The sequence below is a fragment of the Myotis brandtii genome, unplaced genomic scaffold (genome assembly GCF_000412655.1).
Source record: "Myotis brandtii unplaced genomic scaffold, ASM41265v1 scaffold144, whole genome shotgun sequence".
Taxonomy (NCBI): Eukaryota; Metazoa; Chordata; class Mammalia; order Chiroptera; family Vespertilionidae; genus Myotis; species Myotis brandtii.
Genome location: NW_005355159.1, coordinates 4,783,790 through 4,810,439, shown reverse-complemented (window position 1 = coordinate 4,810,439; position 26,650 = coordinate 4,783,790). Strand labels below are relative to the sequence as shown.

General features: G+C 40.8%; 1 protein-coding gene across 4 annotated transcripts in view; it reads right to left on the bottom strand.

Moving 5' to 3' along the window:
* The window catches only part of RORA (RAR-related orphan receptor A), a 583,196-nt gene that overhangs the window by 36,300 nt on the left and 520,246 nt on the right, over nt 1-26,650 (bottom strand). The window contains exon 1 of one of the 4 annotated variants that reach the window (XM_014535500.1): nt 16,249-16,900. The exons of the other annotated variants lie outside the window; for them this stretch is intronic. Within the exon in view, the coding sequence (XP_014390986.1) occupies nt 16,249-16,507 (259 nt within the window). The 5' untranslated portion in view covers nt 16,508-16,900. Of the gene's footprint in view, nt 1-16,248; nt 16,901-26,650 lie in introns of those variants that run through there. 4 annotated transcript variants of the gene reach the window in all.

Sequence of the window (26,650 nt, the reverse complement as noted above, 5' to 3'; positions counted from 1 at the left end):
AGTTCTCAAATATGACAACATACATTTCTAAGCAAACACATTATATCTTGAGCAGAGCTGGACATAGCATAATTAAGGATTAAAAAATAACCTATGGATAAAATAATTAGGCAAGACAAAGTACTTGGATCAACTATGAAATAAAATTTGTATATGAAAAAAAAGAGACCCACACTGAGGTGTATATACAGGATGGCAGTGTTCACCAGTCTACCTGGAATGTTCCATTAGGGTAGGTTTATTTTCCATGGTTTTCATTACTGGATATCATATCAGATTATCTACAAGTCACACACACACAAACACAAAGGCCAAGTGCCCAAGTGTATTTCATTTTCATATAGCTCCTATCTGGCCCCATGCCTTACACAAAGCAATGATGTAAGTTACGCAATATAAGTAACACATTTACACACAGCCCACTCTTTCTCCCAATGTAATCCCATATCCTGGGATAATTTCCACAACACTTACTTTGAATTTCATGTGATGTTGTATTCAACAATGACAGCACACATGAAATTCTTGGATTTAACCTCATTATAAAGCACGTGTGCCTGCTAACTTCTTTTCAAGGGAACTAGTACAAGTACTGACCAGGGAGTGCAAGCTAATCAGAGAGTCCTTTTCCTATGAATCACTTTTAGTGTTGAGATACTGAGTTTTATTGTCCAGAGTTAGAGATGGTTCAAAATATCATGTCCAATATATTTTCCATAATCCTGAAGCTTTCTAAAACCCAATAACACTGTCTTTGTACACTGTCAAATATGTCTATTTGTGAGTTATACAACTTAATACGTTATAAGGTTTCATTTAACAAAAATGGTCACCTCCAAGTCTGCCTCCTTATCCTTAGCACCTAGGAAAATTCTCTATGAAATCTGAAACCTAATAATGTTTCACATTTGTGGTCCCTCCAATATTCTAATACAGTCGAGGCAAAGTTTTGTGCTACAGATTGTCTGCAACTGGAGACGAGATAGCTAACGCCCAACGTTTTTCAGGGACTCACAAAAGCCAAGGGGTAGCTGAAAGGTGATATCAGGTGAGAGTTATTGCCTGGGTTTTCCCATCTGAATTAACTAGCCTATAATGAGAACCTGCCTCCCCGACCCTGACCCCTAAGGAATCGAATAATTAGGCAACACAAAGTACTTGGATCATCTATTAAACAAAATTTATACGTGGAATAAAGAAGACTGGCACCAAGCTGCTTCTGCGAATGTCTCACCTCAATCTATACTCACAGAAATTAGACATAGGCAAACGTGGTTAGGCCCTGTGGGTTCAAGTCAGCATCAAAATTATCTGATGCAATTAAAGCAGCACTAGTGCTAAACAGGCTTTTCAAGCGTTATCCTGATTCCATCTTAACAATGGAGAGATCAACACATCTAGTTAGTCCTTTATAAGCTACTAGTGGCCCGTGCGCGAGGTGCTCGCTGCCGCTTGCCCCAGCTCTCCGCACCGCCCATCGCCACTCATAGCTCTCCCCACTTGTAGCTCACTGCCCTGCCCTCCTATAGCTCTCTACTGCTTGTAGCTTGCTGCCCTGCCCTCCTGATGATCCGTCATTACACATCACGGCGTAACAACCATTTGCATATTACCTGTTTATTATATAGGATGAAGACCCTGGGCAGGACCTATTGGGAACACTGAGTAAAACTGTGCCTGGATCAAATGGAAAATGGCATATTTCTGTTGAGTGGGCCTGGATTCTTAGTGGATTACTCATCAGAAGTGAAATGATGATCTTTAAGCCAATGATCAAAATGCCTGCTAATGGCTGCTGTGATCCTGCCAGTGATACAGAGGGGTCTGCTCGGGATAGGAGTGGTCCTGGGAGTGCCACTCTGGTCCAGCACTCTCACCGTTGGAATGGCTCATGGTCTAGCTAGGAGGAGGGTGGGTCCTTGTTAGCCTGGGTTAGGCTCTCAAACTCTTGGTCTTCAGTCTTGTTTCAGCTCCTGAGGCCCAGAAATCAGGATTTTAAAAAGATTCCCAGGTGATTCTGATGTGCAGCCAAGGTTGAGAACCACTGCCCTAGGGCCTAGGGCAGTGATGGCGAACCTTTGGAGCCCGGCGTGTCCGCATTTTGAAAAACCCTAACTTAACTCTGGTGCCGTGTCACATATAGAAATTTTTTGATATTTGCAACCATAGTAAAACAAAGATTTATATTTTTGATATTTATTTTATATATTTAAATGCCATTTAACAAAGAAAAATCAACCAAAAAAATGAGTTCGCCTGTCATAGGTTCGCCATCACTGGCCTAGGGTCTTTCAGATCTGGAGGACACTCAAGCTAAGATATATTTCACAAGATTTATGGAGGCCAGTGAGTCATCTATACTCACTGTAGATGACTTGTATTTTCAAGCAGGAGGCCATCTGTCAGCCACTGTGTTTGTGCTTAGTTCCAGTGGGCAATGTGGGCCAAAGAATCAGAATTCGTTAGAACAAGCTTCACTAGGAAGCTCGTGGTAATTATGGCAATGGGAAGGTTCTCCAAAGCAAGGTTCAGGGGTTTTGGCTGGTCCGACCAAACTATTCCACTAGCCTACCTCCTGGGGAGCAATCTTATCTCAGAAGACAATTTCAGTTACAAGTGCTCTTTAAGAAATGACTGAAATACACCTGCTCCGAAGAGTAAACTCGCTGAATGTGATCTGATCACACATGTTGATATTTCCAGAAAGCAAACATTTGCAGATTGGAGCAGGGCACTCAGCCTCCCATTTAATCTAACAATGCACAAAAGCCGCCCCCTCCGCCTTTTAGTCAATTTACAGAATTCAACAGTAACACTGAGAACAAAAAAAAAATGTAGTCATTGACTTGCAAATTTTTCAAAAGGAAGGCAGTTTAGTTCCATAAATTTTAGTTTTCAGTCCAATAAGAGGGAAAAGGCAAAAAAACCCCTTGCCCTTTGCTGTCCATCCCTCAGGCTTTTCCATTTTCCAACAGGCAGTCTTGTGTCTTTTCAAAATAATCTTCTTTTAACACAAATTATGAGTCTTGGCCCATAGATATACTGCACGCATTAACTCAGCCAGCATTTCAAAGGATGAGTTCTGTCAGACACCACTCCTGTCACAAGTATATTGATTAAATTAGCCCACATACATATTCATCTCAGCAAAGAGGTTTATTGTGTAGGGGAATATCTGAAGCAAGAAGCACGCAGATAATCATGAATTGGCTTAACAATGAACAATCTTGCTATGAAAAATTCTCATTTGCCTATATTTTCAGCTCTATTGCCTAAATAATTTGCTCTCTCATGCGCCCTGAGTAATTCAAGCAGGCGCTCCACACCTGCAGAGGCAAATTTCTGCAGTTTCAACGACCTGACAACAAGCGGCAGCGGGGCGTCAGGAAATCCGACAATGCAAGTGTGCTAATTAGCCAAGTGGTCCTTGGGCTGGGCTGTCATTGAGCCTTGGATGGACTTCCACACAAAGTTTGCTTTTTTACTTTTAATTATAAAAGGGACAAGAACATGGGCACTGGCATTCTTAACACCTCATTTATTTCTCAGGACCTACTGTGGGATATATCTTGGTCTTGAGAAAAATGTCTGTTTTCCCAAAGAATTAAAAAAGATACAATAGTATGAGTTATACCCATCACTTCACTCTCGATAAATAGTGAACATGTATTTGTGTTTATAATGCAAGGCATTGTTGCATTTACTTCAACAATCCTATGAGGTTGGTGGTATCATTATCATCATCATGACCATCCACGTTTTTTAAGTGAGAAGACAAATTCAGAGAGGCTAAATAACTTGTCCAAAGTCAGAATGCTAGGAAGAGGTAAGACTGAAATTTGGGGACATTTTGTCCTTTTGTCTAACTAAAAATTTAGGGCTCCCACCCGGCCAGTGCAGTTCAGTGTGGTTGAGCTTTGACTTATGAACCAGGAGGTCATGGTTTGATTTCCAGTCAGGGCACAAGCCTGGGTTGTAGGTTCGATCCCCAGCCCAATCAATGATTCTCTCTAATCTTTGGTATTTTTCTCTTTCTCTCCCTCTCCCTTCTCCTCTGAAATCAATAAAAATATATTTTTTAGAAAGTATTTTATTTAAAAAAAAATGTAGGGTTCCCCCTTCTCACCATTCTGCACTGCCAAGATCCAATCTCTCCAGTAACAAACATCAGGAGATTACTGCGCTTGGTATGCAACCATTACCAAGGATCAAAAGACATGTTCTAAGTAATTTGGTTAAACTTACATACTATTTCGAACTGATATCAAGATGTCTTTCTGGGAGTTACCTGACTAGTTTAAAACTGGAAGTAATCATCAACCTTCTAAGTCATTCTTCTCCATTTTACAAAATTCCAAGTAGTTTTTGAACTTAAGGTGGCTGATACCAAGTTTTAACAATTTTTAAGGCTGGGAAAGTTACTTAACCTCTCTGAACCTCAGTTTCATTTGTGGAGATTCAATGATATGATATATAAATGACACAGCACATAAACGATTATTATATATGTATATATATAGTATATATATTCTATATATATGCACATCACGCAGTTCTTAGAAATTGTTGGCACTCAACACACGGTCATTATTATTATTGTTATTGTTGATAAGAAATCCTGTCTTATAGCGAAATGAAATTATTTTCTGCAGTCCGTAAGCTCTTTCCAAAGTGGGGATAGAGAAAAGCTGCTTAGCCTCCAAATAATATGACAGGCAGTTCATACCAGCCACCACAGCAATCCTTTGCAGCACTGGCACTTAACTGTCTGCTGCACACAGTGCTAGGTGGCGATCAGGTGTGGATATGTCCTATAGAATTTGCTATTAATAATGGCAAAAAGACTAAACATTTTGATGGGTTCATATAAAAGTAAACTTATTTGGACCCAAGGTTACCTCAATAATACCTTTCATCTAGCTCACTTGCACAATCACATATTTTCTTGCATTAGACTGCACAGGGCGGGGTTCCTGCTGGCTTGCCAGGAAATGGCTAAACCCTGGATACACCCATGAGAATATGTCACATAAGAACGGCAAGTAATTTCGTGTGTCTTGCAAAAATGGTCAAGAGCTACTGCTTTAAAGAATACCTTTTACGTCAATTTGTTGACAGTGTTTTTTGTTTGTTTGTTTGTTTTTTGCTTTTCTGGAGGGAAAATATTGAGGACTTTTTACTTGCTATGTTACATACTTCTGATGTTTGAATTTTTTACAACCAGCATGTATTACTTTTGTAAGCAGGAAAACCAATAAAGATTAAAAAGAAAAACCCCAAGGCATTTGATTTTATTTTCAGTAAAATGGCTTGAGTCCTTCATGGATTAGTCACTTTATTTTATCCCCAGTTCAAAACTGCTGGGTATTAAAGGCTCTGCATGGCCTGACGACAGCCCGGCGTGCATGTCAAGGCCGGATGGTGGAGTGGCATAGCCTTTGCCTGCTTCCCTGAAGCAATGCTGGGAATTCCTGGCTTCTAGAGTCTTGTGGCCCCTCTGGTCTAGCCACCTCCTAGCTCCAAGGACATTGTGCCCTGCCCAGTGGAGCCCAGGCCAGGGGGCACACGTAGGGGCTGACATTCATCTGGTTGTGAGTCCTGCCACAGAGGCTGGAACAGCCTGGCTAAGGGAGCCTTTTCCTAATTTGTCTGCCCAGATGGGAGCCTTTTTTCAAACCATCCTTCTAGAGGTGGCGCCCTCCTCTGCAGTGTGCAAAGGTGCTGTGTGCAATGGCGGTGGGTACTCTTGCTGCTGCTGCCCCTGAAAGCCCTGGCCACCCCATACATGGGTTTGCAGAGAGCTCTCATTACATCTCATGGTGGCTTCGAACGGTTTGGCTCATTTTGTCATCCTGGACCCTGGCTTGGAGTGCAGCATGAATGTCTCCCATGACCCAGCCCAGGCTTGTTCCATGGTCCTTCGGGGAGGGAAGGGCTGAGTTTCAATTGCATACTATGCAAACGGATAATCAACTTCTTCTGCCATTTTGTCCACTAAGTATATACTAAATATGATATTCATATGTTTCCTTAGTCGAGTCTTTTCTTCCACTGATTTTGGATTATTCTTTCATGACAGCACTTGATCCTCACTAAACATCACCTAAGCAATTAGCCCCCTAATTGGAAAAGCCTTACCCCTTTGGTATAGACTCGTGGTCATTTCTGGCAGCAACAATAATGCCTGATATTTGCAGGGTTCTGTAAGTTTTTGTCCTCATTAGCTTGCTTAGATTTTGGTGCTCACAACAACCCTGAATAGCGGGTAGGTATCATTATGCCCATTCTACAGATGTGGAAAATGAACCTCAGGAGGATTAAATGACTTATGTCTAGATTTCCCAGTATCTACATAATTGTAAAGGCAGCCAGCCATGAAGCAGAAAGACTTGGTGCTTCTTTCCTTTTAAAGATTATTTGGTGCCTTTAAATTTATGTTATTATCTCCCTGGGGAACTCAAGGGGAAATGATATGAGAGTAAGAAATGGAGGTCTATCCAGTTAAGAAGTGGAGTCGGCAATCCTTCCAAGGCTCCATCAGACCCTCCACTCCTTGGATGGCCTCAAGCAAGTCACTTACATCTCCACTTCCTCCATCTATAAAATGGGAATAATTCTTACCTCCCAGGCAGGTGGTGGTAAATGAATGCTCGCAAAGCTCTTTGAAGATGAAAAGACCTACATAAATGGGAGGGAAGCTTTAGGAAGCTTGGCATATCATTCTTGGCAAGGACCAGGACGCCGCGCCTTCACTACCCACAACAGGCTCTGCCACAAAGAGAATACTGAATATACGGAACTGTAATTTTCATCTGCTAGCTAGACTTAGTTTGTTTTTTTTTTTAAATTGTTGGTTCCTAAAATGCCTTTCTGAGAGACCAATGCATCCAGATGTTAGTATTTTAGTCTCTACTTGAGAGAAAAAGAGCACATCGAAGGAGAAGTCACCTCTCTATACCAGCTGTCACCAGCAAAGTCACTCAACTAAACTCTCACCCGGGCTTGTATGGTTTTGCAGGAGCATCGTGGAAATGGCAAGATCCCCATGTATAAATACAATAAACATATGTGTCATCCTCTGACATCTTGAGCCTTAGTATTAAGTTGATATCTGACTCAAAGGGCCCTGCCAAACTGTAAACATTAAAGAAAAAAGTCCCGTGCCTTACTTGGCCCCCTCCCAAGTCCTATCCCTTACCTACTGTTTAAAACCACTTCTTAAAGGCTTTAACTTGACTGTGGTTTCTGCTGAAAACGCAACAGCTTTTTAAAAATCATTGATACAGACACATAAGCATGCCTTAAACAACTGAGAGGTCAAGCAATTGCAAATAAGATAGATCTAAAATAAAAGACAAAATTGGAGTTTTGGAACTTCGACTATTCCCTTTAGTCTTTATACAGGTAAAGGTGCATAAGAGTTAAAACACAGGGCCAGAATGCCCCATCGAAATTCAAAGAAAGCGGAGCTGTGTTTGCAGGAAATCTCTGAAGCATAAGGACAACAGGCACATCTTCTCATGTGGCTTTCTGAGAATATGCAGCTAGTTCTGACAATGGGAACAGAATATTAATCCTTTGTAATATGCTTCTATCCCTACTAGATTAAGCTTTCCAGAGAAACTTACTCACATTCCCTGATGCATATGTATCTCTGCTAAAAGCCAAAACCAAATGAGTTCTTTGTCCCTAGACAGGGAAATTCTGTCAAATCAGAGAGAAAGAAGACTTTCATATAGAGGAACAATGGATAACTTTGATTTTTAGAATCATTTCTCTCTAGAATTCTCCTACTACACAGTTATACACAAAAATACCTAAATTTGAGGCAATTGACTCTTTACCTTTTTGGGTAACTAGGTAGTAACCAACTAAAGCCTTGAATAAATTAATTGAATATCAAGAGAAGCAGCTTCCCAATACTTCACTTCGCTTATCCAGTGCGTCAAATCCTGAATAAATTATCATCCAATAGAAGGTGATGCCATTAAGATCAGCAATACGAGTAGTTTCTTCTTTTTTGCTTTTTAAATTTAACCTCTCTATTGCCTTTGTAAACAATGAAACATATTTGTTGCTGAGAATTTGTGGGGTTTTGAGAAATCAGGGACCAAGACAGGTATCTGGCCATTTGGCCAAATTACTCCCAGTTGGAATAAGGTCCCTCTAAGATTTTAGAATTAACTGCATTTTTTTCCATATATAATTCTGGAAAATCTTCTAGGACCTTGAGATCAGAAGCATCTAATAAAAATCTTCCTCTTGAACCTCTCAGTGTGGGTTAACTGTCATTTCACATCAGCAGGAAAGAGAATCCACTTTATAGTACTAAGTGGTTAGACTCTGCTGAAGGGAAATTCCCAGTAACTTTTTTTCCAACTATGGGTGTGTGTCCCTTATATAATTCTGGATCGTACTAGACAAAAAAAGTCACAGAACTGCCTCTAATCTTATCTAGCAATCAACCTCACTCTAGATACCAATACCTTTTTCCCCTTAGCAAGAACAATTCTGCCACATTTAGGTTAAGTCTTCCTTTGCTCACAGTTGAGAGCAACGGGGTCAGTCAGCTCTTTGCTTTCATCATTCAGAGTCTGTTTTTCACAACAACAGAAAAGAACATCTTTAAAACCAAACCAAATCTGGAGATCTTATCTCATTTCTGCGTAGCCAAAAACATCAGAATTACTTTTACTGCATTTTATGAAATAACCTTCCTTTATACAATTCCCCCTAAGTTCTCATATCTAAGCCAAAGAAGATAACCACTCCATTTTATAGCTCTCTTATCTTTGCATCTGCCTATGCATACCTCAAGCTATACCCATTGTACAATCTTGGTACTTCTATTTAGATGCTTTTACTTTTTTAAATGGGTACATATAATATAAAAATAAACAAACCTGGTGCTTCAATTACAAGTCCAAAGACAGGAAAATGTATTGACACAGAAACGAGTCTTATAACAAATAGGACATTTATTAAAATCTATATCAGTTCTATGACTTCTATGAGTATGGCATACAGCATACAGCTTAGCATACAACATTACAGTTCACTGAATAAATCATTCAAAACATTCTGTTTGCCTCAGAATACTCCTTAAAGAGCCAAAGTCTTCTACCTCAAAAGTCAGCCATTGATTGCTAATTCCAATTGCACAATTTCTATGACCACTTACAGTGCCATCACAAAAGTCAGCTGGATGCAGAGATGCAGAAGTGGGTCAAAATAACAGGAATCTAGGTTAAGTCACCAAAGCTTACAAGGTAAAGGAACCCATTGCTTCTTTCCATTCACTTGGATGGTTTTTTTGAAGATCAGTTACTGTTCATTGAATAGATCACTTAAGAAATATTCCCCAACCAAATTAAGTTTGAATTCACGGCAAAAGATTGGAAATAATTATAACTTTAAACCTTGAAAATACATTCACACTTCTCTGTATTAAGCCATAGAAGACTAAAATGACAACAGATCCATAGTCACAGCCATAGACTGGTGAAACCAAAACCTTCTTGGTCTACAGGCCATTTTAGTGGGTGAGGATGGTTAAGAGGATAACCCCACAGCCCAGATCCCCACTTTATGCTTTCTCCCACTTCACAGTCTCCCTACAATTAACTGGGAGAACAGAACTTTGGGCAAGAGACCAGGGAAGGGTCTGGTCTTATTAAAAATCACAAGCAAATTACTTAGACTTGCCAGAAAGAGAAGTGTACCAGGTAGGTGTTGCCATATTAATCATTTTAAGGCTGTAGGATCTTGAAAGATCAGTGATCAACTCCCCCTGGAAGAAAAGTTCTTCTAGGTTCTCAACCTACAATTTCCAGGACGTAGCCAATGACATAAAAACAATAGACATGGCGAGTTCTAAGCTTTCAAATAAATACATCAAAGATGCACCTCAGGAATGCAGTTCAATGTTGTTGATTTTTTGAAAATTCTCTTTCATAATGCTTTTCTAAGACAGGCAGTGCAGCCAGGCCGAGGAATAACCAGACAAATGGCCTGAAGAGTGTGCTCTGACACTCTCTCAAAACACATGCTCTTTAAACTTGCTTATTAGAGAAACATTTCCATTCTTAATTAAAATATATACGATCAATCAGAAAACAGATAACAATGCTTGCTGAAATCTGATGCACATGTATTGCTATGGCCCATGCCAAAGGGGAGAAAGCAGAGCAGAAGGCTGTGTCTTCAGAGGAAAGGGAAAGATAGAAAAAGGTAGCAGCGCCTTGGGGACGTTAAGCAGCTGTGAGACATGAGGAGAAGGAATGCTCTGGACCAAGGTGAGAGATTGACAGATTTATTTTAAGAAGGTCTGACATCTAAGCATCAATTCACAAACTACAACACCTAAGAAATGTCATCCCACCCTCCCCCCCCCAAACAAAAGGAAATGTATATCTTGGGTGTTTATCTTGACGCTACCTATTTTTATGTAAGTCATGCCCTGGAGGTGAGGTAAGAATGCCATAGCCATGAGAAGATAGCAAAATAAGGTTTGCAACATCATCCCATTTTTCAGTTTCTACTCCTGGAGTCCAAGGAGCTTCTCTTGCCTGCAAACATTTCACGACCCATCCTGAAAGTCCTGCTATCAGCCTTCCAGCATTTGGCAATGTGTCTGCCTCGTGAGTGAGTGAGTGTGACATTATCATTGGAATAAGTGCATCTTCCTAATTTGCAGTAAAAGTGCACCATTCACACATTTTGATATTTCAGTAAAACGAGGTTTTGAAGTGCGTTTCACAAGTGACAGTGGCACATTTCACATCAGAAGGAAACATGGGTCTGATGGCTAACAGCGGCAGTGGCTATAGGCACATCTCACTGTCCCAGCAGGAGCTCAGAATAGCAGGTCCTTTTTAATGCCAATGGCTGCTACCATCTTAAATCATTATCATCATCCACACACACACACATCACACATTCCACACACTCACACCCAGCTCCATCCAGCTGCCAGTCCCACCACCACTTGCTGAGAACCTGCATGACTAGCATCAGGGATGCAGAAGGTACATAGAGCCTGTCAGCACCCCTCATCTTGTTACATTAGCTTCACTGTGTACGAATTAGGGATGGAAGAGAAAACTTTTTTGAAAGGAGTTGAATACAATCTTGAAGGTAAAGTGTCAAGATTGAGTTTGTAAGCTCTATAGCCTGGGGTTGAATCCCTGCCTATCACATACTAGTCATGAGAACTTGAGGAGATTTCTTAACCTGTTCCTGATCTTCCTCGCCTTGAAAAGGATCCCTACCTCATTACCTCATTATTATATGGTGCCCAAATACAGTGCCTGTTGAATCAATGCCTAGCTCATAGTAAGTGCTCAATAATGTTATCTATCATCACCATCATTTATCTTTTTTTTTAATGTTTAAAAATTGATTTTTAGAGGTAGAGGAAGGGAGAGGGAGAGGGAGGAAGGATGGGAGGGAGAGAGAGAGAGAGAGAAACAACCATGTGAGAGTGAAATATAGATTGCTGCCTTCTGAATGAGCCCACAACCTGGGCATGTGCCCTGACTGGGAATTGAACTAGCAATCTTTCTTTCAGTGCATGGCACAACACTCAACCAACTGAGCCACACTGGCCAAAGCAACCAACACTTATCTCTTAAGGAAGGTGGTATTTGGTAAGAGTTGCAACTGGAGTTGAGGGAATTATTAGAAGAATGAAGAGGGATAGGTCATTATGTTTCTTTTAGTTGAAGACTTGGAGTTTAACAGCTTTATTTCTAATGCAGAGGCCTAACAGAAGTGACAGCAGGTACAAAGCATGACTGGAAGAAACAGTGCACACTATGTCAGCTGCCCACTTTGTGGGAAAGCCCACAGCCTGGCCTCTTGGAGAGGTGGTAAGTGGAGGAAGTGAGAGAGAGAGACCTCTAAGAGCTGTGTGGTGAAGTGGGGAAAAGAATGGACTAAGGTTAGGAGGCTTCTACCTGTGTAATGAGCAAGTTTTACAAAACACCTGTCACACTTTGTGACCACCTTCCTTCAGGGCTCAGCTCCCTCATCTGCTCTCGGGTAAGTGCTGCAGACCTGGGCCTGCTATCTCACACTGCCATTTGATGAGTAAGCGTGAGTCAAATTGTCACCTCCCCAACAGTAGACACATCTTTTTACAGCAAAATCCACCAGGTGCCATCTACTCAGGGAGAAGTGGTGGAAAAAAGTGGAAGAGAAGCTCACCTGGCAACCAATTTGTCTATTTTCTCACATTTTGGTTTAGAAAGGGGAGCACCCTGAAGTGTTCTCATCATGTCCAGAGTGAAAGGTCAGGCAGAGTACTCACTGGAGTAGAGCACTCTGTTCCAATACACCTGCTCCCTCCTTTTTTTGTCTTCTTACAAAAACACACAAAACAAACAAAAAAACACACCACAATGTTTACTACTGTCAATCAAAGAGAATTCTTTTTAATACCACACCCTGCCAGTATAGAAGAGACAGGGCAACACAATGCTAATATGGTATTGATGGAGAAGAAAGTACTTTTTTCCCTTCAAGGTAAACAATGTCAATGGAATGTGCTAGGACAGATGTAAGCTGTTTCTTTCTCTTTCTCTCCCTCCCTCTCCCTTTCCATCTCTCTTTCTCTCATTATTTGTTTATTTCTCAAAAGAAAACATTCTCCATCAGTAAAGCATTTTAGGACCTCAAGCTACATGGTCCGCAGCTACACTGTCTAAGGCATTATATGTCAAGGACCAAGTCCAAGGCCATCCCAAGGACATCAGACACAGAGAAGTAACTTCTGAAGCAGGGTCTGGCGGTAACACCGAAGCGTACTCAGCAGACAAGCGCCATCCTTGTGAGATGTTGGGAAGCCAGTGTCCTGAGGGGAGGCTGGAGTGAGGCCAATGCTCCAGGAAATTAACCCAACTACTCACCGTGAACTGCCCTTATTTTGCCTTCACTGCTATTCAAAGGGACCCAAAGCAGTCACTGAAAGCAATTCCAAGAAATGGAGCTAAAAGAAAATTTTTTAAAGGCGCAGAAAAAATCATTTGAAGAAGTGTGCAGACTTCCAAACTGAAATTCTGAATGGGACAGGATTTTTTTTTTTTTTTTTTGCAGGGGGAGGAGGGGTGCATAATCTTGGCATGTTTGTTTAAAAAGAAATCAGTCACACCTCAAACACATCCATCAATAATCAGAAAGATAGCTAACACCTGACAGGAATTATTCATTTAAAATATCCTTTAAAATATGTCACAAGAATAAGCTTACCTGGTCCTCACCCATCCCCACCCTCTAACATAAACAAATAGTCTTGCTATTGAAGCCAATTTCTTGTTCTTGGAATCAGCTTTTTGAATTGTCAGTTAGGCAAGATGAACTGATAACCTGACCATAAAATTTACCATTGTCAATAGCAAGTCAGATAACTCTTACCAAAGAAATATATCAAAATGTTTCTTGAGGGTGAATTCATCCATCTATGACACTGCAAGTCTTTCTCCTTTTCTGGGTCTGTTGAAGTGAATGGTACGCAGTGGGACATTTCATTTGCCAATTAGATAGCACAGTCCATTTTAGAGTGAATCTATTCTTTTCCTTTCTTTCCTCCTTTCCTTTCTTTCTTGATTTTTGGACATTCCTAATAAAGTTCAAAGTATGTTTTCTTTGGACATAATTTTACAAATAGTCTTTGAGAACCTATATCAAAGTTCAAGTCGCTTTGTAAACACAACATCATCAATGAAGCCGGGAGATCTTAGGTATAGTGATAGCAATGGTTTTAAAATATCCGTGTGATTTTTATATTGTGTCATTCCAGGGACCTTCCTGAATGAGGCTTTAAGGAAGAGATTAACATGGAGAAAACCAGCCTTTGAAAGTGGCACTCAGGCTGCCTTCAGTCTAACCTGTGAGGGAAGCAAGGGGCCGAGGAGACCTCAGTCCCACCTGATACCACTGTTTCCTACTCCTCATCCCTGTGGACTTCGCCAGGCCCCGCATTTTATTCAACTATAACCAAAAAATGGGGAGCAAAAAGGATGATGTAGGAGAAAATTGAAAACCAAGAGCCAACTATAATGAATATCTTAAACTAATGATGTATTTTATTTTATTTTTTAAAATATATTTTATTGATTTTTTACAGAGAGGAAGGGAGAGGAATAGAGAGTTAGAAACATCCATGAGAGAGAAACATTGATCAGCTGCCTCCTGCACACCCCCTACTGGGGATGTGCCCGCAACCAAGGTACATGCCCTTGATTGGAATCGAACCTGGGACCCTTGAGTCCGCAGGCCTCTGCTCTATCCACTGAGTCAAACCGGTTAGAGCCTAATGATATATTTTAATATTCTAGGAATTTAAATTTGTATTAACTGTTATTTGAATTAATGTCTGGTGTGTGTATTGAGAGAGTAATTGCTGAACTGGGGGAAGTGAGTTACAAAGACTTCAGCAATGGGTATAAGTGGCCAGTGGGTCAAGGGGTGTGAGGTCCCGAGGAGCAGATCTAAGATCTCCGAGGTTTCTCCAGGAAGGCTGCCACGAATTTCACTCCGGTGCTGTTCTTCCCCGCCTACAGCAAAGCCCAGACAAGCCCTGGGAGAAAGGCACGGGGACCAGAAAATAAGCAGCAGTTCCTACATTCTTCAGTAACATCTCCCAAACCTTAAAAAGTGAAGCTTTAAGAAAGCTCATTTTTGTATCTCCAAACCATCGAACTGTGAAATGGGATGAAATATTGATAGTTCCACATGACATTTCATGGGGAAAGCTTCTGTGTCACAACTACCATTTCCATTGAATTCCCAGTGTGCCCTTGTCTTGACCCCCATGGCTGAGTGAGGTCTGCCCAGCCCAGAAACAGCGAAGTCTGTGCTGACTGCTGTAAAAGCACTGAGCTGCCCCAGGACCAAACTCTGTTGCCTCTGAGTGACTTCTGAACTGGTGGCTGAAGTCGGAATTCTCCTGTGATTACCAGAGATTATGACAACGCAAGTCACCATTCTGGGGTCCTCTTGGGCAGGAGTTTCCCTTTGGTTCTCCCTCCATTCAGCTTCCCTCACTCACTGTGTGCTGTACAATTTTGTTAGTCAGGGAGTAGTAATTCTGATCCAACCAGAAACCTGTATGATCAGGAGTGGGGTGATCTAGACAATGGACGCCTACTGCTTGGGTGGAGGTGCTCCTGTGTTGCCTTTGAATGTCCTTTTTTTGGGTTTGTTTTTTTGTTAATCATCACCTCAGGATATTTTTTTCCCTTGATTTTTAGAGACAGTGGAAGGGAGGTGAGAAACAGAGAGAGAAACATCGATGTGAGACAGACACATTGACTGGTTGCCTCCCACACGTGCCTGGACCAGGGCTGAGGATTGAACCCGCAACCCAGGTACGTGCCCTTGATCAGAATTGAACCCGAGACCCTTCAGTCTGTGGGCCAGCCGATGCTCTATCCACTGAACCAAACTGGCTAGGACGAATGTCCTTTGTTTTTGTTATTGCTGTCATCTATCACGTTAATTTTCTGGAAGAAGAAAATTAGCGGCCAATATTTTCTTCCAATAAAATCACTGGCATCAGTCTCTACACCAAAATGAGGCTTGACCTTCAAAGTAGTGATGTCATTGCCACAAACTACTTTGAACCACTTCTTTGGCAACTGTTCTCCGTACCAATGAGATGAGAAAGACAAGTTTGTCACTTTATAGTCTTTTTTTTTTTTTTCTTTAAGGAAAATGGCCTGGGCTGATTTCTTCTCTTACTATTAGCTATTGGTTGTTTTCAAAAATCGAATTCAGTTTTCCAGAAGAACAATGGCCACGATGGAAAATATTAAAACACTGCTAAAGGAGCTTAAAGTAGTTCCAGAAGAGGAATTGCATATGGGTTTTTGGCAGTGACCGTGAGCATTTTTGGCACAAGTATTTATTAGCCTCCCCAGTTGAGTGCCTTGAAGGGGCAATGTTCATGTGGGAGCATACCTCCCAGTACTTTTGTTAAAATAAAATCAGCTTCATTACCTAATAATGTATATGACTTTGGGAGGAAACTCGGAGCCTCATATTTTATTTCTCCTCACCATACCGTTCAATTAGAGTGGGCTTCGTGGAAATTCTGATTCCATTGCCATCGCTGCTGCACTCAAGTATGCTTTCTGATGTCATGCTCTGAAATAAACGAAGTTGTTTGCTACAACTACCTACACACAAATTAGAAAATTATATGACAAGGCGTTTAATACAGCCTGCAGCTGGGACACAGGTTATTACCGAAAGTCGTTGTCGGCATGGTTTCTGGTTTTGCAGTAAAAGAAGATGACTTGAAAGGACTCAGTGGTTTTGATGCTCTTCTGGAATGAAAACATTCAGTGAGTGCAGAGCATCGGGCTGTCATTAATGTCAGCCATGCGAAAACACTGTCTCCAAGAACACTACCGTCATTTCCCTGTCGAGACCAGGACTTTCCACTCTCCGGCATTTCGGGCACTGGGCTGGTACTTTCCCAAAAGAGAACCTTTGGTCGATCCATTCTGGGTACTCCAACACATAGAACACTTTTCAGTTCATAGGTGGCCCAAGGTTGCCAAAGTCATCCAATAATTTTGACGGGAAGATGTGTTCCTTTCTGAGAAATATTGAGAGTGAAGGATGAAATCCTTAAACTTCGGAAGACAAGTATAAATACTACATTTAAAGGTACAAAATGTTGGTTCAAAATAATGTGGTGGATAAAAGTATACAACTATCGGAGTAGCTTTATATTACTTCCCTTGAACTTCTTGATATGTACAGTTTAGCATGGTCTTATTGACAAAGTAGACAAATTTCTGGTATTCTTGATATGTCTGATGCTGTGTAACACCTTTTATGTACTGTGTCTGTTGCCTGATTATGTTGTAAACAAGCAACAAAACACCATGCTTCATCCCAAAGTTATGAGGGTCGTAGAATGAAGCGCGCTGTGTGGGTGGAGTTAATGGTACAACATTAAACAACAGAGTTGCCCTGTATTTTCTCGTTCTGCAATCAACTGGTGCACAAGAGAGAAGAAAATAAAGCTATTTTCTGAGGTAGGGAGTAAGCATTAGGAAGTGGTATTTGCTATCATATCACCAGGGTACTTTGTTGTTCCTGTTATTTTCCTCCCCCCATTCATGGTCCATGAATTAATTTAAGAAACAAACAAGGCATTCGGGAATAGGCTAACTATAAAACAGTATTTGCTCTACTCTTTGGTTTCAAACACTCTAAGAGAAAGATAACATATATATTTTTTTTTAAATCTCACTCAAGGATATGTTTTTATTGATTTTTTTAAAGAGAGAGAAACATCGATTTGTTGCCCCCCATATGCGCCCTGACTGAGGACCAAACCTGCAACCTAGGTAAGTGCCCTGATTGGGAATTGAACCTGCATGCAACCTTTTGATATACAGGAGGATGCTCCAACCAACTGAGCCACTCAACCAGGGAAATACCAAATTTTGGATAAGAAAATATTTTGTAATTTCCCAGGATGTCACATATTTGTCATACTTGCTGTAGTGGTAGTATGGCATTTTTAATATTACATTTTTATTGCAATGGTTTTTAAATCTCCAAGTTGAGTTCTCACAAAGAGATTGCCTGAGTTGGGGAGGGTGGGACATCTCGTGATACACTTATGGTGATCTTTTAATTTCACTTATGTTCTATGCTTTCAAATTATAAGCTGAAAATGCAATGTCACTTTCCATTCTCTCCTATCTCATTTTTAATATAAAAAACAAAAAAATAAAATTCTATTTTATTATTTGTTTGTGAAGTAGCCACAAGTAAGATTCTAGGGTTTCTGATAAGTGTATATTTTTCCCCAGCCATCAATTAAATCACAAAGACAATGCAGCTCATTTCATAAAACAAAATATAAGTGATTTTTGAAACTAAATGGACAAAGGACATACTTGCTTATATTTGAGCTGCTTTTGACCCAGTAAAAAATACAGGAGAGGAACACCTAAGACTTGAAATCTTGATGGGAATTTTAATGTTTTAAGTTGTTCACACCCAACCCCAAACATAGTCATTTAAAAAAATAATGTTTAAAGTCATAAAACTTATAATCTAGGTATCAATGATTTCCCCCTACAGTATTTAACAAAAATACATTAAGAAACTTTGCTACAGAATGATATCTGGAAAATATCAACAGAAATGTTATCAATGATCAATCCTTCTCCCTTATACATTAAAGAGATTAAAACTATTGTCACCATACAATAAGCTTTCATTGGGAAAAAATTAATCTTTCTTAATGTTGTTTGTTTTCCTCAAGGGCAGTCGGAAAAAAATGAAAATGTGACTCAAAGGAGATGAAGAAGTCTAAATAATGCTACCTTAATTCTGAAATAATAAAAGTTCAAGCAATGAATGGCTGAATTCACACCTCAAATTACACCAAATACAGGCTTATAAAAATAAGTTTTCGTTTGTGTGAAATCATGACCACACTTAGAGAAAACAAAAGAAGCATTTTGCAGAACTATGCTGGCTTTGCTGCTCTTTCTGCTAATTTAGATTGTGCAAAAGATTCATTGTGTGGACCACTTGCTCTTTGTCACACTCAGGCAACACCTTTAGAGGCAGACAAGACAGCTATGCAGTAAGCAGTCCCTTTTCATCTTTTAGATTTCTGCAAGGAGATTTCACATGATTCCATAAATGAAATAACTTAAGTAATAACTAGAGCTCTGCAGGGAATATGCAACACATTAATATACCCAGGCAGAAGAGATCTATGCATATTTACTTTCAGCATTTGGAAATGGCTGGTGAGAGTGATTCAGTGCCCTAGCCTGTTGTCTTGATCATCTCATGTCTTTTAAGCAAAAGGAAATGTATACTGCATAATGGCTTTACCACTCTGACCTCAATGTGGAGTAAAATGACAGATAACAAGAAGTAGAAGCTGGTCACTTACACAAGAAAATGATTTGGATGCTTTGGCTCATTCTGGTCTCTGCTGAGTTACCCACATCCTTGTCAGCAGATGTGGCTGACAGTTAAAACCTGCTATTTTGAAGGCTTAAGATATTAAACACAATTTGGGCGTATGAAGAGTCATTTTTTCATTTCATAAGCAATCGCAATGCGAGTCCATTGCCCACACTAGTTCTCCCCAGGAAGGGAAGTTGAAAGATCTATTGCCTTGCAATGAGCCTTGCTGGACTTCTTCCTCCGAAGCTCCTTAGCTTTAGACAATCATAGCTTTTGTTTGGTTTAGGATGCTCTAAAGAGCTAAATGACCCTTTCAAATCACAGATTTCTGACCCTTAAGGACTTCTGAGATGACCCAATCAGACCCCTCCTTTTTCTTTCTTTCTTTTTTTTTTTTTTAGCAACTGAGGCTCTGGGAGGTAAAGTGATTGTTTTGAGATTACCCAGGAGCGGCCACCATCCACATCCGCTCATTCTCCTGCCATCTTCCCAACATACCAACTCTCCCATTTCACAGATGGAATAGTAGAACCAGGGTCAACAGAAATCACTCACTTGAGAGGAGTGGGCAGAGATTAGTTAATTAGGGTGGCTGGCTGACGCCTTGGCAGCTGCGGGGGGCGGGGGCTGATCTTGAGGACAGGAAGTGGTATAGTTCATGGTTCACATTAGGAGAGGCAGTACCCTTTGGCATCACAGACAGAATGCTGGGCAACTAAGGGCGAAGAGAGGTCCCAGCAGATCAGAAAAATGATGGGAGAGCCACGGAGGAAGATTACCCTGGAATGAACCTGTGTCCACTTGACATTTTCCCCAGTCTCAGTCCTAGCCACGTGCACTTCAGACATATCTAGAGCTACAGAAGCTTAACTTGCTGGAATGCTACGTAACTATCAGCCCTCTCCACATGTTTAGAATGGAAGGTCTATGGAGCAGGGGCCTGTCTTTCTCAATCTCTATCCCCAGTGCCTAGCTCAGTGACTGACATACAGCAGGTGCTCCAAAGAAGTGGGTTAGAGGATCCTATCACCTGCTTCTAGCATGTACTAGTTAATCCCTATCACCCTAGAGCAGCGGTTCTCAACCTGTGGGTCGTGACCCCTTTGGGGGTCGAACGACCCTTTCATAGGGGTCGCCTAAATACATCCTGCATATCAGATATTTACATTACGATTCATAACAGCAGCAAAATTACAGTTATGAAGTAGCAACGAAAATAATTTTATGGTTGGGGGTCACCACAACATGAGGAACTGTATTAAAGGGTCTCGGCATTAGGAAGGTTGAGGACCACTGCCCTAGAGGGAATGAAAGGGTTGTTAAAGCTATCCTAGACAGCCCTAAACAAGTTTTTCTTCTAGTATGGAAACTCTGTGGCAAGAACAAAAATAACTTAAAGGATTCCTAATTTATCATAAAATGAAACAAACAAATAATAAAATCAGTGGGGGCAAGCATTCTTTTCTGAACTACTTTTATGAGAACCTACAACCCAAAGATGCCAAAGAAATTCACAGGATTAGGAAAAAATGGCCATGGGAGCTGGGGGAGGGGGAAGGGACACGCTCATGGAGAGAAAAATGGTAACTACTCTCCTGACATCAAGGGCTAGCCCAAAAGTAGTCCTCACATGGGCGCCCTGTGTGTGCTGTTAGATGTCAGGAGTAGCTTTAGAGATAGACAGATGGGAGCCTAAATGTTAAGTAGGCCACTTATTAGCTCAGAGATCATGGGCAAGTTATTTAACCTCTTCAGTCGATGATTTTCTAATCTGTACCATGGAGATAAGAGTAACTATTCCACAGGGTGTTATGAGGCTCAAATGCAAGAGTACATCTAAGCAACTAGCTCAGTGCCTGGCACACAATGGTAGCCGCTATTGCTATTATTATATGAGCTATTGATATTTTGACTTGATCTCAGATAATACTCAACAATCAAAGTTAATCTCCATCTGCTTTTCTGAACCAGAAATTACTGCTTTATCCTGGGATTATTTATAAGGTCAAGGTAGCAAGTGGGTGTCAGCTCATTTCCTAATTCAGATGGGTTTCTAGTGGATGTTTGGGATGCTGGTTGAGATGCACTGTGCTGAAATTGATGTTGACATCTGCCAAGGGTGTGGGGCCAGGCTTGCTGGTTCTAATATTAGAATTGGTAAGCCTCTGCTAGTGTCACAGAGCCTAACAGCTAAGTTAATATTATATAACAAAGCATAAAGAAATGGAAAGAATGGGCTGAGTCAAGTGGTCTGGGCTCTAATTCTAGCTCTGGAGCTAATGTTGATTTGCCAATATTGATTTTGAAAATGTAAGTAAATACATATAGGGCAGGGCACTTGGCCTACAGGACATCCTTGATGGTTATTTGTTGAGATTATCTGAAAGAAGAATAAAAGCCCAAGACTATCATACAGAAGTGTAATAGTTAAATATTTCCTGCCCTCATTCAAAAGTTTGACTCTTCCGATCAATGAGGAATATTTTTGAAAGGAGAAAAAAGATTACAATATTTTTGGCACTAAAAAAAAAATCAGCTAATGCTTAGGGATGCTCCAAGAAAGACAAGGCTGTTGAGAATATGGTAGCTCTTTAATAACCAAGGCACCATTTAAAAATAGCTGGAATTAATTACAGAGCTAATGACCCATTGAAAGACTTATTTAAATACCAAAGCCAGCACTGAACAATCATGGAAAATATGGCTTAAGAGGGTTTTTGAGAGCAGAAACCAGGAACAGCAGTTGAAACAAAAAAACACATTATCCTAGAACACTAGCTACTTTGGTGAGAAACATTCAGGATGTGAAAATCCCCGGGGAGTTCTCATACCGGGTAAGAGAAGCCACCAGGATCGACAGAAAGACAAGGAGATGACACACACGGTCACAGTCACCTGCTTGGAAAAGAAGGGCCTCTATTCAGCATTCACGGGAGAGGGGAACCCTTCCCAATCAGCTGCCCCCATCACCCAGGCTTTCTTCGCCCCTCCCACCCTGTTTTTCGGACACACCTGTCCATTTTTAATGTGCCATAGGCTAACATGAAAATCTCCACAGAGAGGAAAATCTATGTTTCAATAAGTCTCTGTGGCTATTTTAGAGCTGCATTATCTCCACGCGTTTCCTGTGTCTCGGTCCTCTGTGCCCCACAGCCACACCATCACAAGCCAAAGCGGAGGTGATAAGCTTCTTCGGCATGCCCTACTTGCCAGGCAAAAGTGATACCACTGCAGTTCTCAGCTTCTCTCTGTACCAAGATGGCCTTTCTGGACACCAGTACCCTGGGAGCACACCGGGTGGCCAGAGCTGGAATAGTTTCATTACTTCCTTCATGCCCATTTATTAAATGCATTACTCTTACCCTTATTGACTATATAGCCAGACGTGCCTTGCAGTTGCTTTGCTAAGTGAAAAGTGTAATAGAATCAAAAGGTTCCAAAGCCCCTGAGATCTCAATGTGGGGATGTGGGGGCGGGAGCGAGGCACTCTTGACGTATATTGGTTTCAAGGAGCAAATATAAATTTGAGTATAAATGGCTGCTCACAATAATGCTTTTAAACCAGCAATTATTTATACTGTACTACTCGAGGAACCCTGTAATTATTCCGAAAGCGCTTGCCAACGTCTACCCTGTGTCATAATTGCCAACACAGCCTTGTTCAAAAGACTCCGTGGCTATGTTAAAATTCTGTTTGGTGTTAGGTTACTGTTTGAAACACGAAGTGATTGCACCATGTTGCGATAGTGAAGCAGAAATGGGGTCAATAAGGGAAAAAGAAATTATAGTCACAGGTGGAAAGAGAAGCACAGTGGTGGTAGGGAGGACACTCATATTGCTTGAAATTTTTTTCTACTTCCTTTCTAAGAAATACTGTCATATTTTGAGCACAATGACTTTAAGGAAACTTTTAACAGATGCTTTAAGTGGTAGTTATTTGAAAGAAGAATGATAAGCCACTTCTCCCTCTTCCCCACTCCCACCTGCCCAGAAAATATCTTTCCACTTCCGGCCTTTACTCCTGATACTTGTAAGTGAATCTGTGATTGTGGAACCACAGCTTACACATCTCGAAACAGCCATCTGTGGAAGTCACAACTTTGTTGACCTATTTTCTGCTACTTCTTTCTGTTACACGAATCTCTTCTACTTGAAACCGTGGCCCTCTACTCCCTAATGAAGAACAGACAGCAGAGGGAGTTCATGTATCTGTAATGAAAGCTTTGGGGGTGCCTGGCATTTCAAGTCTGTGCTTAGGAAAAAAACGGGATGCACCCTATGTGTGTGAGTCTCTCTCATCTTGATGTCAAGCTCTCTTTCCATATAGACCCACTCAATTGTGGATGAGGGGCTCTCTGCTCCCTATCCACCCCCAAATGAAATCTACTCTCGAAACTGAAGGTGCTGTGGATAGTTCCATAAATAGAAACAGGGAGGAGGAAAATCTGGCCTAAGCGACAACTTCTGAATTTAAATCATTTCTCTCCTCCCATGCCCCCTCTCTTTTATGAGCAGATCATGAAAAAGTAGAGAAGGCCGTTATCTGAAAATAAGTTTTATATTACTCATCTAAATATTTTAGGGGAATGTTTTTCCTGCTTTGAGTGTCCAGGCTATCTTCTCAGGTCTGCTTGCTCTGCAGGTGACGATGTTGCCATTGACTGCTCCCCACACTTCTGGGAAGGTGTGGTAGGCGAACATGCATGTGTGTCAGCAGCCAAAGTCAGCATCCCATGAATCCACTGGGCACAAATGGGGTCCTCTAAGCTGAAAGTTCATGGCTTCCCCTTTCTCATCATTTCAGGTTCCACTGAATACCCCATCTTTAAGTCAAACCTCACTTCCTCCTCAGAGCCTTCTAAAATGAAGAAACCTTGCAAATGACAATAGATGCTGCCCTTCACCATTCATGTATCCAGTTTGAACTTCCTTATCTTCCTTTTGTTAATATATTGCCTACCCCCTTTCCCTCCAGGAACATTTGTTTGTTCTCCTCAATTCAATGATAAATGACAAGGAAGAGATTTATTGGAGCATATATTCCTGCATCATCCCCAAATGTTTGAATCTCCCCAAATGTTTGAATCTCTCCAAATGCTTGAACTGCAATATGTACCCAATAAATATTCTTTAAATAGCGAACTCTTACTCTCTGATTTATCCCACTGTCACTGGATATGTGTTATTCTCTATTACTCTAAAGAAATTTCTTCTCCTACTCTTGCTGGTAGCAACAATTTTCTACTACCTGTATTCTTTTTGCCTAGTACTCAGATTCTATGAAGGTTTAACTTCAAGTTGCTTTGGAAGAATCTGCATTAATGCTTTGTAAAATTAACTCACTTTCTTAAGACCTCAACTGTTACAGTTACCTCGGAAATAGAGAGCAGGGGCTTTCTGGCCTAGAAGAGGATGTGTAAGATGACATATGGTTTGGCCTTCACTTGGAAGGAGCAGGAACCACAGAGGTCATGATTACGTGACCGGAGGGGCCAGGGTAGTGAACAGTGTGTTTTGGCTAAGTTACTTTGTACTGTTATGTAATGAGATATAAGCTCAGCCTTGCTTGAGTTTAAATTTCCAGAGTCAACTGTTACAAATTCTGGGATGGGAGGATAAACAGGAAATTCTGTCCTCCCTCCTCTAGTCTGTCAGGCCTGAGGTTCATCAGGAGCACCATTGCCTAGGGCTACAAAAGAAACATCTTGCAAATTGGAAACAAATATAAGTTATTTTCTAGATAGTTCTCTCAACAAATTCTCGATGAAGTAAATTCTCCTAACTTCAGAAACCTTTGTGAGCATTATGTTTTTAGAGTATCACCAGAGCAAAGAGCAGGAATCTGAGCCAATTAGAGCCTTAGTAAGTAATTTGGGATAGCTGAATTTTCAAATAGCTCAAGTTTTATCCAAGCAAGCACATCAAAACGAAGGAGGTAGTATCGTAAGTATGTTTTATGAAATATTTCTAAAATCATGACATTTATTTTTTCTCTGAGAGCATTTTGAACGTAATTGACTTTCCTGATGATGAAGTGTTATAAAATATTTTAAAATTTATCAGAAATTTACCCCCAAAGCACAAGATTATTATATATGCTGTAATACTCTGAGGGCCTTCTAAGATTTAGATGACATTTTGCCCCCAAACTAAATGTCCATTATGTTGATTTTTTAAATAGTTTTTTTCCCTTTTATGAGTTCCATCTGTAGTCATATGCTTGATCTAATGAGGGCCTCTTATTTATAACTAATATTTCATTTTAGAATTAGCCATGTGCTTGGAACCTAACCAGATAACCAAATTTGTCAGAGGACCTGTGTAAAAACCATTTTAAGTAGGATACATTGGGTCTACAGGGATTTCCTCTGAGTCAAGGGCACAAGCTTGAACTTTGGGACTCTATTTTGGCAGCCAAAGGCCTATCTGCTTACTTCCTAAGTTCTCAGATATTCCCTGATAGAAGAGGTTACAAGCAGATAGATTCATCCTAGGTAAAGTAGTGCTGGATTAGGAAGGTGCAAATGGTGACTAATCACCCAGAGAGTAAGACAATCACCTTTCTGTTATTTGCATTATGGTCTTTGGTAATTATCCAAAGCTTGTTCAGTTTGAGAAAGTTTCTTGATCTTTTCTCAATGTCATCACGTACATATGTTGTAAGGAATGGCAAATTGATTTAATATGACTTAAACAAATTTTATGCTCCTTCCCCCCAAATATTCCAAGCCAAATATGTATACTTTCTAAATTCTGGCTACTTTTTGTTTGCTTTATTATACATAGTCAAAAATTACTATAGTTGCTTTTTTTCTGAAGGAAGCTACTTGAGTTATAACAAGCAGTTTGTGAATAATTTGAATTTGTAGTTTTAGTTCATTTTTGGACCATGTCAACTAACCATTTGTATTCTATATTGGGCAAAGCAAAAACGTTTATCAGAACAAGTATTTATTCTGTTCCCTATGAGACTGCATTAAATTTCAATCACTCTAGAGAATTTGACTGACTTCTTCAGGCAGTTTAGGTTGAAAATTATCATCCAGCCACAGAATGTAGTCTGGTTATATGTTAAAATGTATGTCACCTTGAAAAACACTGAGGACATCAAGATTACAACTAAACTACAGCACAACCATCAAGAACTACCCGAAATCTAGCTGAACAGAAGTCCTACAACTAAGGATTATAAAGAAGAAGCCACATGAAGATTGGCAGGAGGGCTGGAGACATGGAACAGTCTGTTCCCACACCCATATGTGGCAGATAAAAGTCAGGAGGGATATCTTGGCTGCGGAGGTCCCCTGAGGAGTGAGGAGTCTCAGCCCCACACCAGGCCCATCGGCCCAGGGTTCCAGTGCCAGGGAGATAATTCCCCTTAAATTATGGTTGTAAAATCCAGTAGGGATTGTGGCTGAGTTAGATGGAGGGCTTCTGGAGTCCCAGACAGTTCCTCTTGAAGGGCCCATGCACCAACTTACTTGGACTCACTCCCTCTGAGATCCAGTGCTGGGGCAGCAGCCACAAAGATACCAGGGACATATGGGGAGGAACTGAATTGTCTGGCATCAACACGAGAGCTGGAGGGGCAGCTTTCTCCAAGACAAAAGTGCTGGCAGAGGTCACTGTTCCTTTTCTGAGACCTCCCCTACAGAACCAGCAGGTGGGCACCATATTAGAGTCTCTATCAACCAGG